Below are 19,731 nucleotides of genomic sequence, written 5' to 3'. Positions count from 1 at the left end.
TGTGAGTTGAAACTTCTTGGATATTTCTCATAACAAAAAGAAGAAAGAAAAAAAAAAAGCAGTTAAATTTACATTTAATTTTCCCGCTTTCTTGTTTTTCCTTAACAAAAATAGTAATCTCTCTTCTCTTCAGTTTTATTATTATTTTTTGACAAAGATCATTGAGTCAAAGTAAATAACAAAAGGGTTTGAAGATCAGATCTAAAAAATGCAAAGAAAGATGATGGGAAAGAGAGGATTAGATCCAAGTGGTAGTGAAGAAGGTCAACCTGAAAGAAAAAGACCAGCTCTTGCTAGGTACTTACTACTACTACTACTACTACAATTTTTATATATATATATATATATATATTATATATATAATTATAATATATATATATATATATATATATAAAGATATATGTAATAAAGTTTGTGAATTTCTTGTAAATAACTACAGTTGTGAAGTGGGTTTTTGTTAATTTTGTGTAAATTATAGTGATGTTTAGTTTAATTTAGTAATGTTTGGTAGTTGATATGTTTCTTGTTATGCAATTATTGAGCTCATTTTTCCTCAGTTGTAGTTTGAGTTGAATTAAAAAAAAAAGTCAATGCAATCACTAAACTTTCAAAATGGAGTAATTTGGGTATATTAAGGTGGCCTAATGACTAGAGATTCGAACGTAACGATTACCGGTTTAATTTGGAGAATATTACATCAAATGTAATTAATATATGAAACAATTTCGCATAAAATTGATATCGGTGAAGTAAGATTGGCTACCTTACAAGATATAATAAGTAAAGCTTGATCTTGTATCTGAAAAGATGTAAATTTTTTGGTTACTATGGCCTCTTTATGATATTTATAGGATATTAAGTATATTTATATTTTTATGTATAAATATTTACTGGAACATTTATATACAGTGTGATTGTTGAAGCACTGAAGGTGGATAGTTTGCAGAAACTTTGTTCATCGTTGGAGCCTATTCTTCGAAGAGTTGTAAGATGTTTACTCTGTAGTGAAATATTGTAAATATCTACATTGGAAATTGTCTTCTGTTTGTTTTGGTGTTTCTTATGTGATTTCTTATAGGTTTCAACAACCGATAAATGGACATTTAAATTAATTTATTTTAAATGTATAATCTATCATTATTACTACTTATATCAATTGGGTTTCTTATTTAACAGGTTAGTGAAGAAGTGGAACGTGCCTTAGCAAAGTTGGGACCAGCAAAAGTTAGCGGAAGGTATGAGATTTTGCCGACACTTAATTATGCGATTTTACTAATATTTTCCATGTTGGACATCACATGGTGCAACTTTTATGATTCTATTGCCTGTTTTTAATCTAAATTACTTCTTCTTTCATTGTCCTAATGACAAGTTAAAGATGCTATCGATAATGACACACGTATCCTTATAATGTGATTTTTGAAGGCTAGTTTAGAGATCTGATCTCTTGTTAATCAATGTGTTCAACCGTATGTTGCATTTTTCATGCGACAAAGGGAGTCTAAGCGTTTAGAACATGTATTTACTGTGTGTTTGTTTGCACATATTTATTAATGGCACTATCGAGTATGATTGCACTTTGGGTAAATTTCCTACCTTAGTTACTTTGTACTTATAGATTACATTATTCCTCGAAGGTGTCTATTTTACTTCCAGTTATACAAGAGATTTGCAACAATGAATGTTTTGGGATGTCCATTATACCAAAACACTTTCCATACAAAAGTCTCTTTGTCAAAGTTATCTATATGAATTTCGTACATTTTGATCATTGGAAGTGAACTGTGTACATCAGTTTGGACCAATATATCTTCATTTATCTTCAACTTTTTTCAATTTTCGATAAAATGTTTCAATTTCATGGGTCAGGTGATAATGTTCATTTGAGTCCACAAGATTATGTACATGTCTTTGAGTTATTGATTTATGTTTTGGATATTTGATAAATAGTCATAGTATATCATGTTTCCCCAGCTAAAGGCTGCAATTATCAATTTTTGCTAATGCTTTTTGTGAACCTAAACAGGGTTTCTCCTAAGAGAATAGAAGGGCCCGATGGAAGAGACTTACAATTACACTTTAGGTCCAAATTGTCTCTCCCTCTTTTTACCGGAGGAAAGGTAGAAGGAGAAAGAGGTGCTGCAATCCATGTCGTCTTGATCGATGCCAACACAGGCCATGTTGTGACATCTGGCCCGGAATCCTCGGTCAAACTAGATATTGTTGTACTTGAAGGTGATTTTAACAACGAGGATGAAGAAGGATGGACTCAAGAAGAATTTGAAACTCATATGGTAAAAGAACGAGAAGGAAAGCGGCCACTTTTATCTGGAGAATTACAGGTCGTTTTGAAAGAAGGTGTCGGAACATTAGGCGAGTTGACTTTTACAGACAACTCTAGTTGGATAAGGAGTAGGAAGTTTAGACTCGGACTTAAAGTTGCCTCAGGATATTGTGAAGGGGTTCGTGTTCGTGAGGCAAAAACGGATGCGTTCACTGTCAAGGATCACCGAGGAGAACGTGAGTGAACTTTGAAGCTTTTATTAGTGGTGGCAAAATGGGTGGGTGAGGTTGGTTGGGTAACAAGTCAAAATGGTCTTGAGTTAGTTTTCGTTTGTAGGCGTAAACGAGTCGGTCTTACCGGCACACTTTATGTTTTTCGTCTAACTTTTGAAGTCATACATAATGAATGTGTTAAACTTAATTACATCATTAACAGTGTAAATATTGAATAACATAATTTAGAATGTTAAATGAATGAAAATGAAAATCGCACTTTGGGCAACTATCAATTAGTTTATCCTTTTTACCCGTTATACCTCTTCCCTGTTTATTTAGTTTTGTAATTTGACCTGTTTGAGGTAATGCATAACATAAGTTGACCCATATTACTAAACAGGTTGACACTGCCATCTCTAGTTTTTATTATTGAATAAATAATATCAAGATCATGTAAACAAATCTGCTTTTGTCTCTGCAGTGTACAAGAAACATTATCCACCAGCTCTCACCGATGATGTTTGGAGATTGGAGAAGATTGGCAAAGATGGGTCATTTCACAAGAAGCTTAACAAAGCAGGCATATATAGTGTAGAAGATTTTCTTCGCCTTGTAGTCAGAGATCCAAAGAAGCTGCGAAATGTAAGATTGGTGTCTCTTTTTAGCAGTAAGAGCCATTTAGTCTTGGTACTCTCTTTCTGAATAACCATCATACTTGTGGAAATGCAAAAACAGACATTCCATTCGAAATGAATGTTGGTATTGCATTCTTGCAAATATGGTGCTTGTTTAGAAATAAGGAGTCAGCATGATAACGAGTCTTCAACTGGTAATCACGTTCTATTGAAAATGAGGATTTTGAATTGGCCTATAAGAGCCTGATTAACCGATTATTGTGACTTGGAAGTAACAAAGTTGCATAATGATTGCAAGAAAACTGATTATCTAGAGGTGAAATGATTTAAGTTTTTAAACATACCTTTTTACATTTCGACTATCGTTTCACTAAAAATCTTCTGTTTTTCACGAAAAATTATTTAGGTCATTTTTACCTAGTATTTTGATAGATGCTCGGAATTTGCCAAACACTCAAACATCTGATCATTTGAAAATTACAACTAACAAAAGTACATACAAACACTATCTTCTACAATGCATTTCATTAGACCATATTAATAAATATAGAGTAATTTCTTTCAAAATGTAAAGCCACCACTGTACTCTGACGCTATTAATTTTGGTATCTCGGAATTGTTTTTAGGTACTGGGAAGTGGCATGTCCAATAAGATGTGGGATGTTCTTGTTGAGCATGCAAAGACTTGTATTTTGAGCCACAAACTTTATGTTTACTATTCCGATGACGTGCGAAATGTTGGCGTTGTTTTTAACCACATCTATGAATTGAGTGGCTTAGTTGCTGACGGACATTACTATGCGACTGATGCCCTTTCTGAGAATCAAAAGGTAGTGGCTTGCAAGTTGCTACCTTTATTTTCGTAGACTTTTTAGAGAGTTTGATAGTACATGGTCTACTTAACTTATACCTTGCACCTGCTAAAAAGCATAACATATGTAAGAAATATTCTTCAGTAAGATAAAAATTATGCTCAATAAACAAAGAAGTCCTTGCAATGCAAATTTTAACGATACGAAAATCTTGCCATTTAGTTCCATAATCCTAAAACAGATTGTTTTGGTATTTATGGTTTGTAGAGTAAAAAATTACTGTGTTTTAACAACAGAAATATTCTACAACTTATCAAAGGTCTTTCTTTTGTTGATAATTACTGGTGTAGTTGAATATTGGGATCCCGGAGAGACCTTTTCTGTATTATTGCCCATATGAAAAGGAAAGGATGTTTACCGAACAAGCATCTTTCAATATGTGCAGGTGTTTGTAGATGCCTTGATGAAGAAGGCATACGATAACTGGATGCAGGTGGTTGAATATGATGGAAAATCATTTTTAGGGGCTCACCAAGAAAAAGCACTGGCTCCACAAATTGATATGGGGATAGGCCGGCAAAACTTTTTAAATTCATTTGATCAACTCAGTCTACCACCTCCAGCCCCTCAAGAACAACCTACATCGAATCAAGGTGTTGTTGGCGGTAAATGCTTGTTTTGGTTTCTTTTCTTCTGTTAGTTATACGTGAAAAATACCCACGAGTCACTGAACATTTATTTTCTTGTGTAGGTTATGATGGTACTGTCACAACTAGATACCCTGTGGAATCTCAGAACATGAATCTTAATGCACCTAATCAGTTCGATACAACTTCATTTACTCTTCACAATCCGTTACTCAACGGTTCTCAACAGCCTCCTAGAAATGACAACATCTTGGCCCTTGGATTGACACAACCATCCACCCCTAATTTTCTGTCTGGCAACACCAACACATTAAATTTGAGTTCTTCGTTTAGAGGATTAGATGACTACTTTCCGGAAGAAGAAATCCGTATGAGAAGTCACGAAATGCTTGAAAATGAAGATATGCAGCATCTACTTCGTCTATTTAACATGGGTAGTGGTGGGGCCCATGGTCAAACCTCGGGTACTCCAGTTAATGAAAGTTATTATTCATATACGCCGGGTTTTATGCCAAATACACCTTCTAGTTTCGGGTATGGGTTTGATGTGGATAAAACACGTTCTTCGGGGAAAGCTGTGGTGGGTTGGCTTAAACTTAAGGCGGCTTTGAGATGGGGTATCTTTATAAGGAAACAAGCAGCTGAAAGAAGAGCTCAAATAGTAGAGTTGGAAGACCCGTAATTGTGATTTTCCTTTAAGGTAATCCCACAGTGATAAATACGAAAGTTATAACTGGTTGGCATAATGTAGAAGCCTTGCTATCGTGGGTAGCGGCAAAACTTTGTTTGCAGCCATTTCAAATACGATATCTCTGGGTTTTCACTATATTTGAAGGGTGCAGAACATGCTCTCGTCCAAGTTAAGGAAAAGCTTATTTTGGAATGGAAGTGTAACAAAAAGGATCAGATATCTGTTGGTTTATATAGTGATTGGTTTGTTGTATCATGTTGTAGTTTTTCTTGTATTATGTTGGTTAAGATGTAACATCACAACTTTTTGTTGTATAATTTGATGATACAGTTCCTAATAATAGTGACAGACTTTGTTTTAGCTTCGTTCCTTTATTTTTGCACATATCTAATACAGATTTACATGACCACCTTCAGTCATTCATTCCACTTGGTGGATTTATACTGTCATGAAGCATAAACAAATTCAGTAGAAACATACCGTGAGAATTAAAAGTGTAACTTTATGAACAAATTTTTAAACATGTTTTTTTGGATCAGATGTGAATTTAAAGAGGTACTTGAAGATGTCTACCTTTTACAAACTTTTCAGATGCAACAAAACATGACTTCAAAGTTCATCTGAGCACAGAGCATGTTCTTACCATTAGAAATTCAATCTTTCATCTTTGTTATTCTCCAAATTAGCTTCAAGTTCAATTGCAACCATCAGCCACACTTGTGTTTCGGCATAGATGGGTCAACATTCATTCCTTCACTACCTTTGGGCATGGTTTATCGTGTAAGGTACATCCATAAAGTGTCGATAAAAGTATGAAATTCTATTGACTGAATGAAAACTTTAGATTTCCTTTTAAAGTACTGATAAAGTTAGCCTCACAAAAGTTGGTTAGCAACCTAAAAGAGATTGTTAAATAGTGTTGCTATTAAAAGATGTGAATGATGATGCAATTAAGTGCTTCGATCTCAATTGACCGAGAAGTGAGAACCACACCACATTGATCGCAGATGTTATAAAAAGGGTTCACATCTTATATATTTTTTAATTAGAAAGATTTACCGCGTAAAAAATAATTGAAACTTTGTTTAAATAGATTATTCCTTTCATCAGTTGATTGGGACTAAATATATCGTAATAATAACTTAACTTTAATTGACCAAAACGACTTAGGGTTATGCATTAAGAATGAAATTTTGAAGACTTTCAACATCTATGATCAACTTGAAACATTCTCTTTCAAAAGTAGACATCCAAAAGAGCTCTCGATATATTTTTTACGATTTAGTGGTACTTTAACAATAGGGGTTAATGATCAGATTCAGGTGAAATATGCTATCTATAGTTCCCACCTCCTAGAAATAACTACGCACAAACAGAATATGATAAGAATTAGAATGTTGAGATGAGTTAACCATAGTTACATGCCCATTACCAAAAGAGCTGAGTGTTTTCCATGTTATTCTTGAAGTTCCATTTGAGGGTGGGCATTAAAGAAGTTTCTGTCAGCACTTTAAGATCTCTGGCAAGGACCTGCAGAAAGGTAAGCGCAGCAGTCGGCCTAAAGAGTTTTGTACAGACTACAAAACAATAAATATATGACAAACTGGTATACCATAGTATTGCCATCTCTGGATTAAAGAGCATTGCGGTAACATTAAAGAGGTATATATGCACCTTGAAGTGTAATTGAATGAATTATAAAGTGCTATATATATATAGGTTCATTTGAGAACTATTCACATATGAACATAGGTGATTTCAATTATAATTTGATCTGTTCATACGTGACAAATTTGTTCACATACATCATTCACATATGAACATCAAGTTATAATTTAGAGGTTCTCATGGTTCTTCCACTTCAAATGGTTCTCACATGAACCTTTTCCTATATATATATATATATATATATATATATATATATATCTCACTTAGCAATTAACACTTATAAACCACAAGGTTATGATCTCTTTGGTAACATGTTAAGATCCGCAGTGAACATATATAGAAAGTAATAATGTAATTGATGTTTGCAGGTAAAAAAAGTGAGCAACTACCAAAATGTAGCTATTCTGCATCTGAGACTTCGTCTTCATCTTCATCCAAAATGTAAACTAAAGCACGCTTTCTTGTTGCGAAGACACATGCAACACCTCTAGATGCTGAAAACAGAATCATGACAGAAAGATAATACTTATGAGAAATCTCAGATGGTTATATAAGAGAACACAAGTCAAAAATGTTGCACACCACATGAAAATGTATACCAAATGCACATAACTAACAGTGGCTAAAAAAAAATTAAAAAAAAAAATTGTTGAAGGAGGTACTTACCGCTTACTGCCAGAGGAGCGATCACACTATGAGGGATTCCCCTAACTTTCAAACTATCCATTTGCAAATATGCAATGGAGTCCTGACATGAACATCATATATTAAAGAAAATACAAGTATTAAACTGAAATTGATTACAAAAGGCCAGTCACATTCATTAATGGTAGAGGAGAAACTGGACAGGCAGGGTAGCTAACAGTTTGGAGATACACACTTTGTCCGAAGTGTCTTAAGTTTCATGGTAAGGAGCGAGTGTCAGAATTATATGATTTGAACAATGCTCTAATATTGTAATTGTAATAAGTTTAGAAGTTTTTATGCGCTAAGTGGGACCCACTAAATAAAAATGCCAAATGTCATAAAGAAAAACAGTAGTCATTTAGCTAGATGCTATAACATGTTCAAAACTTCTAGAGGAGTTTGTACCTGAAGTTCGTGCAATCTCCAAGGGCTTGAAGCACCAAAAGTAGGTATAGATACAAATGGAAGATCATTGGCTTGCACTATCATCATACAAGCTTTCTCTGAGCTTTCAGAAGAAGATGGCCCATTCAATAGTAGAACAAGTTGACATTCCTATTATTAACACAAGTCAAGAAAGTCATTGACGTCATCCAAAGGAATGGCCATGATTTTGGTCTCCGTGAATCAGTGATTCCTCCCATTTGTAACACCATGAAATGTTCGTTGCCATAAAGGTTCATTGCCATTATTAGATGTTAGTAAGAGTGCCATGTAATTACCTTATATAGAGACAGATCAACACAGTGATAGCCATCAGGAAGGCATAACAAGACAGCTTCTAAGTCATTCGTTAAACATCTTGCAACAGCAATGCAATTTGCAAGGTCCGAAGAAGGCTCATCAGGTAATCTGAATGATACATAATCAACAAACCTCTGTTCTGGCTTATGCATTACACCACTGTCTGAGGATTCCTAAATACAATAAAAAAGCATACCTTCAGCAACAAAATGGACCCTTGCTCTAAAACACATATAAGATGATGATTGGTTGTGGGGAGAATAATTGTCTACTAACACCCAGAAGAAGTGAAAAATACCTTGTAATATGATATAGATGTCGGAACGGTGGACAATGTAGAATTTGGCGAAGACTTGATGGGAAACAACGGTAGCAAGCTTTGGCAGAGTATTGTTTTGGAGATTGTAGTGTAAGGCATCTGAAAGGCCTCTTTAAAGCTGCAGTGACGAAGTAATGACTTTAGCAATTCACTTCAGAAGAAAAAAAATAAAGAGAAACGTTTGCCATTACATTCTAACAAATAATATATTCACATTCAAGATCAATAAGCTTTTTGCAATACTCAACACCAACTTAAAATGAGTTAGTCTTCAAATATTTAACTGTACCACTGTAACTTAATCTAAAGTTGAGAAAAGAATAGAAAGCATACCAAGACTCCATTTGCTGAAATTCGTTTGCTAACGTTCTTCGCAAGTAATCAACATCTTTAAAACCACCAAAATGAGCCAATTCTTGTACCCTTCCCATCGTCTCCCTGAAAATTAAGTAAAAGTGTTCCAATAGTTCAAATATGAACATTATTGCATGTACAAACACTTAAAAAATTCAAGCAAGTTTTAAACCTAAATCACACGTGGGTGCACTTTCAGCACAAAGAATTCAGGCTTGATTAGAATGTCTCACGTATTACGATCCCAGCTGATTGATCTCGCTGTGACTCTGTTATGAGATATCTGATGTAGGATTTGTATATTTCTTTACTGGCATTTTTTTCTTATTGAATTTACTCACAAACTTTGATAGCTCATTTGAGAGAAGTCCACGCCTCATAGACTATATGTTTGATTAAAAAAATAGCCTGCCCTCTCCTATTTCTGTTATAGAACCACCCCTGGTTACAACGTCATTCGATAACTAACTGCTTACCTTGTTGCATAAAAGTGAACTGCCTAATACTAGATTAGCACTTTTAAACCCTTGGCAATATAACATAACATACATGTATACAACTTACATGGTTCTGTTAGTTAAGAAACTTACGAGTCAACTTCAATACTGTGATCAACTTCAGACAATTCGAGCAACCGCTTAACTGGATCTTCATCATATAGATACTTCAAGAACAAAATGACCAGTTCACTGCCAGATTTAAGTAGGATTTATATATCATAAAATCTTGAACGCCATAGAAATAGTGAAAGGAAAAAAGAGAGCTAGAACAAGAAAGACAGGTTAAAAATGGGCAGGTTGGGTAGCAGGCCAAAATAAGTATATGACTTCGTTACTGGTAAAAACGGGTCAGGTTACCCACCAAAAGTCTCCTTTCTGTTTAAATGTAGAAATGGTTATTCAATCAAACATGATCAAATAAATTACGCTATTTAAATAATATCCAACTATGTTGCATTGAAATCAAATTAGAAAGTTGAAAAGATTCAGAATTAATATTGAGCAAACATTAACTCAGTTGACTTTTTTCATACTAGGGAGGTCTCTAAATTTTATCCTTTAGAGATCAAATATAACCCACATCTAATTGCTGGGATCAATTAACCAACAAACCTTTTAAATGGGAGAAGCTGGTGCTGGTCAATTGGTTCTGACATCAACATTTTCACACATTTTTGAAGCCAGTTGAAGAAGTTCGAAAACTGCAATAAAAAGAATATTAGAGAGCATTATGGTTTTATTTCTATTGTTATTTCATCCACTTATTTCATTAAACTTATAGAATTAGCAATTGTGTAAAGACTATTTTACAAATGGCTAAAGTACCCTTCAATAGTGATAGCATAAGATAATCTTCGGAAGTAAAAAGAAGCAGTACCTGTTGGACGGAAGAGGATAAAACCCTCATAAATCGTTCGATTTGAACGAGCAGCATACCCGCTTTCTCTGTTGCATTATCTGTTAAAGTCTCATCCAAACCGACACTTTTAAAACGTGAACGCCACTTAGAAAGGCCTCTCAGTTCTCCCAATCTAAATCCAATCATCTCTGCAGCAGGCTGTGGGCCAAAAGATTATACTAATAGCATGATCACAAAGTAGTCAAATAATAAAACTTGCTGGAAGTGGAACTGATCAAACTGGTTGAAAGTAATCCACGATCTATTTAAAATGCATACAATCATCTAAATCACTTTATTCAAAGATTTAAACTATTATTGTAAACTTACTCTTTTTTAAATCATAATTATCATCTAAATTTTTGTAGATAAATCAATATTGGACGGAAGGGTTTGCAGGTCAACCCAGCCTAAACTATTGTAACATGTTAATCAATCCATCAACCTACCCATCTTTCCACCTCTGGGTTTTTCAAAGCTACAATCTTAACCAATATCAGTCTACCTGTAGATGCTCAAGAACGATAACCTGAAGCTCTTTTCCAGCACCACAAACCAACTTTGTTATTCTCTTGAGACCCTGCTTAGCAACAACCCTTTATCAAAAAAAAATCTCCCAACTTTATATAAACTTTATTATGAACAAAGTCAAGCAAAAATTAATATACCACTTCACCAAGAGAATTCTCTAAAAATTGGTGGACAGCTGGACTCGTGCGGGCACCACCTAATAGGCTAAGAAATTCCTCTTGTGGAGTAGAGTCCAACCCTATGTTCAATAAGTCAGAAAACCTCAACAACCATCATAGCAAATACGAAAACAATCATGTTTAATTTATATAGCTTTTACAAGTTACCATGGTCATGAATCAGACGAGAGAGAGAATCAAACTTGTCATGAAATGTGTGCATTGCATCAGACCATTGCTTTGACATGACAGATAGTGAAGCTCGGATGACTTCAGTCAAATCCTCAATGTTTGAAGCTTGTTGTGCAACTTGGTGAAGCTCATTTCTCCTGCAACATAAAGTCAAATACCTTAACAGCCCTCCAACATTATCATAATAAGAAAACCTTTAGAACGTTGTTTAATAACATATATTTTCAATATAGTAAGTAAGTAACACCAAATGCCGTCTGAGTCCCAATACCAGATGGTGTACGGAGGAGGTTGAGATGTAGACCCTTACTCCCACAGAAGGTATAGAGACTGCTTCCAGGTTTTATCTAAGATAGAGAAGGACCTCAGGTTGCAAGGCATGAGGATAGAACCCTTGACCTCTGTCTCCAGGGGCAAGGGTATTAACCATTTGATCCAACCTTACTGGTCATATATATCATATATGTCGATGAAATGAGCATACATGCAATTTGCATTAAATTTCCGCAAACTATAGTTTACCTTTTATAGAATATTGAGGTATCAAGAGTTACGCAATAGAAACCATGCAAATCATGTTCTGGAACTTGAAGCTCACCAGAGCATAACACTGCCAAATGACAGAGATCTTTTGACAGGGCTACCTAAAGACAAATCAGATACTATTACTTGGTACTACTGATCAAATAACAAAGTAAAGCTCCAGTTTATAAATTAAGTTTAGTTCAAACACATTCAGTTACACTTCATCCTATTTCAGGATGAACCCAAAATAAAAATTATCCTTATAGTTTAAGGTTGGAGCTTGATAATTCAACCACCTACTATATATTGATTTATTTGCGCTTTATCTCTACGGAACATACCCCACACGTCATTTTAACTAGCTTGATACTGAAGTGATTCATCAACATCGCCTGACCCATTTCAGAAAAATTGGTCAGAGTTCGCGCAGATCCAAACTTACCTAACCCATTACCCATTTGAAGCAAATTGGTCGAAAGTGTTTCAACAGATCCAACCCGGCTTAACCCAGTTTAAAAACTGCCCGTTATGACCTGAACCTATATTCGCCCATTACACAATCGATCATTTTCCACCTCTAGTAAAGCTAGAAGTACCTTGCAGATTGAAGCATTCAGAAGTTTACAGTCAGCACGCTTGTTCGCAAGGGGACTACGAACAGAATACTCGTGTATATCCTGCAATCAACAAAAAAAAAGTGTAAACAAAACATAGAAGAAACCCACGCTTAATTTAAGGCTATATTCTTTTTTGCCAGTTTTTAATTTCACTTTATTAGCTATTTGTCTTGAAATAAGGACAAAATAAGATGATGGCAAAATGAAAAACAGAGAAATATTGTATGAAAGGAACGTTAACAAGCTTACAATTTTCCCAATTGGAAATATCCCAAATATACTAAAACTGATGATTCCATCTATATCTGCACTGCACAAGATGTTAAAACGCTGATGCGAGGAACTTGATAATTCTTGTGATAAATTTTCATTTTCATCTCCAGCCACAAGTCCAGGCACTCGAGGAGCTCTTGGGGGAGGAGGAAAGAAACGGGAGGTGCGGTCTTCATATTTTGCGTTGTAAAATTTATCTTCCTGAACAATATACAGAGATAAAAACTTTACATGCTATTTAGTTTTGACTTCACCATTAGAATAGAAAGAAAAAACATGAAGATTTGATATATATATATAGCTGCTTTCCAAAATATAACTACATATTCAAGCAATTCAAAATATATGAAAAAATCATACCGCAGCCTCCCCACCTCCATCATCCTCCCAATTAAGGCATACTACAGCATTTGTGTGGGATTTCATGCTTCGTAACAGCTTCCCATTCTGGTTAATAAAACATATGTGCCATTAAAGAAGAGTCGCAATTCAAGGTTACTATTTACAACTATGTCACAACAATATGACATAGAGTATGTAACAAATTGGTTTACATACTTTTAATACAATAATACTATTGTAACTTCATTTTAAAGTTAATATAATTGCAGGAAAAAAAAAACTCACTTCAACATCATGCAATGAGATAGTCCCGTCTTGAAGCCCAACAGCTATCGCTTTACCATCCGGACGCCAACATAGAGATGTTATGCACCTTCCTGCAAAATCAATGCAAAGTTAACTATATAACTTTCTTTAGTTATAGATATGAAAAGCAAATATAAAGTCAAATGTAGTTTATCTTTCAGAAAGGAAAAACTTCATCCAAGACGAGAGCCAGGCCAAAGATCTGCTCTAACTGCATTAATTTATCCAAACTATTCAGGATATTTTGAAGCTTAATGCTTGCTAGTGCAAGAAGCTGTTTTTATACAGACCTCCCTTTTTTTTTGAACGGAAAAATCTACTCCTACTACTAATCTACCCAAAATAATCCTAAATTCACCCAATGCCAGGGATTGAACCTCGACTTCTCCCCAAGAGGCATGAGCCTCTACCAAGTGGGCTAACCCCACATTGGCTTATACATGCCACATATAAAACAAAGAGACAAGTGTTTGGAAATGCATCTAAATATCTCTTTAAAATCCATAGTATATATCTAACTTTTATATAGTCTATTGTGTGTATCCACTTTAAAAACATTGCTATTATACGTATCCAGGCAATTAAAAACTTATAAACTGTATATGGACCGGACATCACGTATATCCTGATGCATACAATATAATATTTGAAATTTGAAAATACACACAATAGACTCATCTCAAACAAATAGTTTAATTTCACAAACACATGATTATACTAGTACTAATAATTATATTAAAAAAAAAAAAAAACTTGTCCAGGGAGGGAGGGACCTGGAGAAATAGTCCAAAGCCTCTGCCAATTAAAGCGATGCAAAGAAATCTTGAAATCGTCGGTAACCATCGCCAGCAAATCTTTCTCCGGGTTCCATTCAGCTATTTTTATCTTCAAACAACAACCCAACAAAAAAAATAGCAAATTAAACTACAGGTACTACTGGTAAATATAATATTTTAACGGGTGTGGCATAAAGCTTTAAACTTGCAAAGTAAATAGTAAATAATTACATCTTAAAAAACTGAAAGAAACAAACACACATTGTATTTTGTACAAGAATTATTTGGATGAAAACAAAAATTTAAGAAAAAAGGGGGTTAGTGAGGACCTGGAAAGAAAGAGGTTTGTCGAACTGAAGCTGGAAAGGAAGGATTCTTGAAACCTCTTCTTGATCTTCATCTGTTTCCATAACTGATTAATGTGGTGTGTGTGTTTCAAGTTTTTGAGTGTGGGTTTAAGGAATAGAGCGGGGGTATTACACCACTGCTCTGCTCTCTCACTTTTGGGGTGTTTGGAATTGCGGGGTGTTTGGTAAATGGAAAACCGATAAATTTTTGAATGAAAAATATAAAACACACCCCGTTCTATAAACTAGGAAAGTTTAGGTTGCGCGTTACGCGGCTTTTTCAATTACGTTTATTCTATTGATACGATACGATTTCATTTGTGAAGTTTATTAATATCTTTTGATTTGGAAACCGGTATATGTTTTACTAGATTTTAGACCGTATTAAATACACAGGTTTATTAAATTGTTAATATAAGAAACAATATATGCAAGACAAAAATACTTATATGTATAATAAAATATATATTATCTTAATAAACTAAATACACGTAAAAAATATATATGTATTATATATATATATATATACTTCTTATTAAAAATTATCAACCCATGTTGAAAGTTTACAAGATTTGGGACATGAGATTTTACCCTTTTACCCCTCCTTATTCTTTCCCTTATTCCCTACATTTATTCTCCCTATTGCTTCCTTTTTGCCACAAAAATACACACACCTCCACTGCTGTCCTCAAAACCCAACCATCACCTCCAACGTCCATCGCCTCCACCTTCGTTCAACACCACCACCGCCGTGAAACGTCTCCATGAGACCCACATCACCCCTCGATCTAGACGCCATGTCAATGGTATTTGCCGTAATGCGCTGGTACCATGCTCGTATATATATATATATATATATATAGGTTAAAGGTAAAATAAAATAACTATTAACCTAAAACAAAAAAGACACCATGTATAAGTGACATGTGGCATAAGTATTTTTAAAATTAAATTATAATGTCAAGGGTGTTTTGGGTAAAATTCATATCTAGCTCCTATAATTATGTAAACACATCGTGTGTTTATTTAGTCAACCAGAAAGTCATTCAAAACAATTCTAACCCTAAAAACAATCCAAACCCCCTGCCGCTTTATGTAGATAACCCAACCCAGCCCCATCAAACCTTTATCCCTTCTATCCACCATCTAATGCCGCCTTTATCCTCCCGCCACTGTCAGACAGTGTTTCGTGACTCTCCTGCAAGCCGCAAGGCACCGCCACACACATGCTCCTCAACTTCCAAAATCTCTTTTTCTCTACTGATGATGCCCCACTGCCGTGTATGCCACCGGTAACACCATCTGTGTGAGGAACCACGACGACCTTTCTTCATCTGTACTTTGATAAACCATGGCGGTAATAATTTTGACGATGAACAAGTTTGCTGCACTGGCAACAACATCGGATTAGTGGTGACGGATTTTAATACCAAACCAGCAAGTAGAAGGAAACTAGTACATTAGTAGGTCGAAGGCTGTGCATCAACGGGTAATTGTTATGAGATAAACGGTTGTGCATCCATTATAATTAAACGACTGTGAATCGTGTAATGGTTTGTCAATAAAAGGTTGTGCATCAATTGTTATCAAACTATTGTGTTGTGAATCAATGGTTGTGCGTAAACAATTTTGCTATTTTAAGGTTGTGCATCACAAGCCAGTTTCATTAATCATAGATGTCTAGTTTTGTTTATTTATGGTTGTGAAAGTTTGTGCTTCAAAAGTGTTGTTATTTCATGGTTGTAAATGGTTGTGCATCAAAATTTGTATATAGAGAGAAATAATTTTGTGTATGCTGATGATTTAATCTGCAACTAAATGGTTATCGGAAGACAAATTAAGCAGAAGGAGTTTAAGAAGAAAGAGAAAAAAAAGTAGAAGTAAATGACAAATATACCCTTACCTATTAATGTTTAATCTAAAAAGAATTAATTAATTCAAATCTTGATCTACTTAATCCAAAGGTTGTAATGTTATCTTACATGTTTTACAATAATAGTTATTTTATTATACCCAACCTTTCTCTCTCTCTCTATATATATATATATATTTTTAAAGGTAAAGATTTTCATTAACAGGCATCCCGGCAAAATATGGACTTTTAATGCATCAAAATGATGTTTTTTAAGTGTTTTCACCGTTCTTATTTTAAGACTGTTCTTATATGATTGTCCCCCTATATATATATATATATAATATATTTTTTTTAAAAAAACATTCATATATAATATTTAATTGATATAGAACATACATAAAATTAATGTAGTCGTGGGTTCGTTAAAAAAAGGTCGACATTTGTTTAATAGTTATATGTTTTATTTGATTTGATTAATAATCAAATATCTATCTATAATATAACTAAAAGAGGGGATTGGGGGTACACTTGGTACCCTAATCCCTCTCCTTTAGCCTAATCTTCCATCTTTATTAATCTTCTAATTTTTTTTTAATATTAATCTAAATTAATTTACACCTTTTGGTTTTCCATCACCAAGTTATACTTTAACCCCGATTCCAAAACAATTAATTTACACTTTAATCCAATTTAAAAATTATTAACTTACACTTTTTAATTTTCCATCACCAATTTACATTTTAACCCAATTTAAAAATAATTAATTATACTTTTTGGTTTTCCATCACCAATTTACAATTTCATCCAATTTAAAAAAAATTAATTTACACTTTTCGGTTTTATTGGTAATCTATAATATAACTCACGCACGACAACAAAAAAAGAAGCTACGATCAACTACAAAAGTGTTTTTCTTTTTATATACTTTGCACATAATTAATCATTATTATTTTTTTTAACATTGAATTCTTATGATATTGTTATTATTATTTCTTTTAATTTAATTTGTTGTCTATTATAGTTTCGTTACGGTTTTTTCTTCAACAACAAAAAATATGACCACATTAGTTCATTTTGAAGATCTTAAGTCAACACATGTTAACCATCAGTTACGACTCCGTGTTGTACATGCATGGACTATTTCGGAGTGGAACAACCCGAAAAAAATTAAAACGTTCGAGATGGTCTTTGTTGATGAATTGATATGTATTTTCCAAATTATATAGTTTCCACTTTTAGAATATAAGAAACTGTAAACTTTTTTATTTAACTAAAGTTGAAAAAAAAAGGTAAACTGAAATCAATATTTATATGGAGTTAATTTTCGTATGTTTCTTCTTTAGCTTTTGTATTGATTAAGTTGTGATATTTGACTTAACTAATCTAAATATTGTATATTAAATTTTGTATTTGTAACCTATACTAACTCTTAGGATTTACGATTATATCTTTCTATAAACTTTTAGATATAAAGTCTAAATTTGCTATGAGTAGATTTCTGATTACTTTAATATATTGACTTTGATTATTTTGATATCATTTTGAAAGTAGCTCATTAATTGTGTATACTTAAGATTTACGATTATATCTTTCTGTAAGCTTTTAAATAAAAAGTCGAATTTTGCTATGAGTAAGATTATGATTATTTTAATATATCAACTATGATTATTTTGAATCTGTTTTAAAACTGGCTTATTAATGACTTAATTTTTTAGCCGTTGTTATTCTATCAGAGGAAAATGTTACATATTGAGATGATGTTGAATGTTTTAGTATGATTATTTAGCATGGTGGAACAATTCAACATTTTAGTTTATGTATGACAGATATACTTCGACTCTTATGAAAAGCATGATATCAATTTTAAATAATACCTTTAGATAAAACTCTTTGATCCACGTTATGTTTAGGATTTAAGACAAGAAGAGATGGCTTTGCAAGGTTTTTGGCTTGACTTTTTTTTTTTTATCAAGAATTTGTTTCCCTATCTTTCTTGCATTAGCCGATAAAATCATTTGATCGACGTTTGGAATGTCCTTGGTTGGGTTCCTTTTTTATCCAGAATAATTTTTCTGGATCTGTATGCAAAGATGTTTATTCGATTCTTATGGTTAATTTGTTTAAGGTTTATTTTTTTAAAAAATTGGATTAAATACATAGAAATACACTAAGAGAACTTACCAGTTTTTTTCATTTTTTTTGCTATTTGCAGGGCACTACCATACATGGCTCGGTCAATGGTGAATGAATAGAAAATTTTAGGAGTATTTTGATCGATGGAGTGGCTATTTAGTTAGCAAATTTCCAAGTTGATTTCGTTATGTCTATTTAATATATTTGAATTCCAAGTTTTTAGATTTAATTATTATATTTTGAGACTACCCGTCCATTGTATGGGTCTGAACACTAGTATACTAACAAAACTTGTAATACAAAATAATCATATCATATCATATGTATATATAAAAAAAATATTAGAACCAAAATTTATGGGAAAAAAGCCAATCTAATTTTATATAAATTTAACACAATACAAAGTAAACAAATCAATATTACGTATTTAAACATATTAAATCATATTAAAATTTAGAAATAAAAAAAAGGCCATTGTTATAAATGTAAAATTTCAAAGGCTGAAAATGTAAGATTTACAAAAAATCAGGGTTATAGATATAAAATTTGAAGGGTTAAAAACATAAATCCAAAATACCAATAATTAAAGAAAAAAAAAACCAAAAAACAAAAAATGGTTATGGGGGGAATTGAACTCACGCTTATTAGGGTGGGGGGAGTACTTCCCGCCCGTCCCCATTTTTTCTACTCCTCCCCCGCCCACTTCCTAACTAGATCAATACCTGGTCGTTGACCGGGTTATGAAATTAACCTAAAAACAACTGATTTGACATACTTAATCAAAACCAATCCACTTAAAAGCATATTTGACTAACCAACTTATTTTACTTATCAATCCGCTTACCTATAATTTAATCAACTTATTTTATTTATCAACCCATTAACCTATAATTTGGCCGACTCTGTAAACCCGGGTCGATCACGAGTTAAAACTTTGAACATGAAACTTTTAATGTTTAGAGTTAGGATCAGAGAGTCCAACATGTCAACATGACTGGGTCGTGCTTATATATTAGAACAAAAATTGAATATATTATTATAATAAAAAAGTCAATATAACAACTAATGGTAATGTAAAAACAATACAAATGAAAGTTCAACTTTGTAGTAAAAAATAAGTAATTGGATAAAAATCATGTCATGTACCATTTGGTACCCACTAATCTTCTTGTCAGGCTAGTGTCCAGGTGATTCTTAGCCACTTAATAATTTCTTGATTATC

General features: G+C 33.3%; 2 protein-coding genes across 4 annotated transcripts; one reads left to right on the top strand and one right to left on the bottom strand.

Moving 5' to 3' along the window:
* LOC122596569 (calmodulin-binding protein 60 B-like) lies at window positions 1-5,644 on the top strand. 2 transcript variants are annotated; one of them, XM_043769179.1, is made up of 8 exons: window positions 1-297; window positions 910-985; window positions 1,177-1,235; window positions 2,027-2,520; window positions 2,981-3,141; window positions 3,761-3,964; window positions 4,392-4,599; window positions 4,698-5,644. In XM_043769179.1, the coding sequence occupies exons 1-8, from the start codon at window positions 209-211 to the stop codon at window positions 5,273-5,275; spliced, it is 1,869 nt and encodes a 622-aa protein (XP_043625114.1). In that variant the 5' UTR covers window positions 1-208; the 3' UTR covers window positions 5,276-5,644. The 2 variants fall into 2 exon arrangements, with proteins under 2 accessions (XP_043625114.1, XP_043625113.1); XM_043769178.1 differs by having other exon boundaries at window positions 2-297; window positions 4,392-4,611.
* Window positions 5,645-6,643: 999 nt separating this feature from the next.
* Window positions 6,644-14,715, bottom strand: LOC122596568 (anaphase-promoting complex subunit 4). 2 transcript variants are annotated; one of them, XM_043769176.1, is made up of 20 exons: window positions 14,504-14,715; window positions 14,172-14,283; window positions 13,378-13,469; window positions 13,111-13,197; window positions 12,727-12,951; window positions 12,457-12,537; window positions 11,858-11,979; window positions 11,312-11,472; window positions 11,123-11,223; window positions 10,960-11,034; window positions 10,434-10,613; window positions 10,169-10,257; window positions 9,647-9,745; window positions 9,036-9,140; window positions 8,682-8,820; window positions 8,362-8,556; window positions 8,045-8,194; window positions 7,619-7,700; window positions 7,342-7,446; window positions 6,644-6,814 (listed from the first exon to the last, which is right to left on the bottom strand). In XM_043769176.1, exons 1-19 carry the CDS (start codon window positions 14,582-14,584, stop codon window positions 7,352-7,354), a joined length of 2,271 nt encoding a protein of 756 aa, XP_043625111.1. In that variant the 5' UTR covers window positions 14,585-14,715; the 3' UTR covers window positions 6,644-6,814; window positions 7,342-7,351. The 2 variants fall into 2 exon arrangements, with proteins under 2 accessions (XP_043625111.1, XP_043625112.1); XM_043769177.1 differs by lacking the exons at window positions 13,378-13,469; window positions 14,172-14,283; window positions 14,504-14,715 and having other exon boundaries at window positions 13,125-13,145.
* Window positions 14,716-19,731: the final 5,016 nt, after the last annotated feature.

Source organism: Erigeron canadensis, chromosome 4 (genome assembly GCF_010389155.1).
Source record: "Erigeron canadensis isolate Cc75 chromosome 4, C_canadensis_v1, whole genome shotgun sequence".
NCBI lineage: Eukaryota > Viridiplantae > Streptophyta > Magnoliopsida > Asterales > Asteraceae > Erigeron > Erigeron canadensis.
This window is presented reverse-complemented; position numbering and strand designations above follow the sequence as displayed.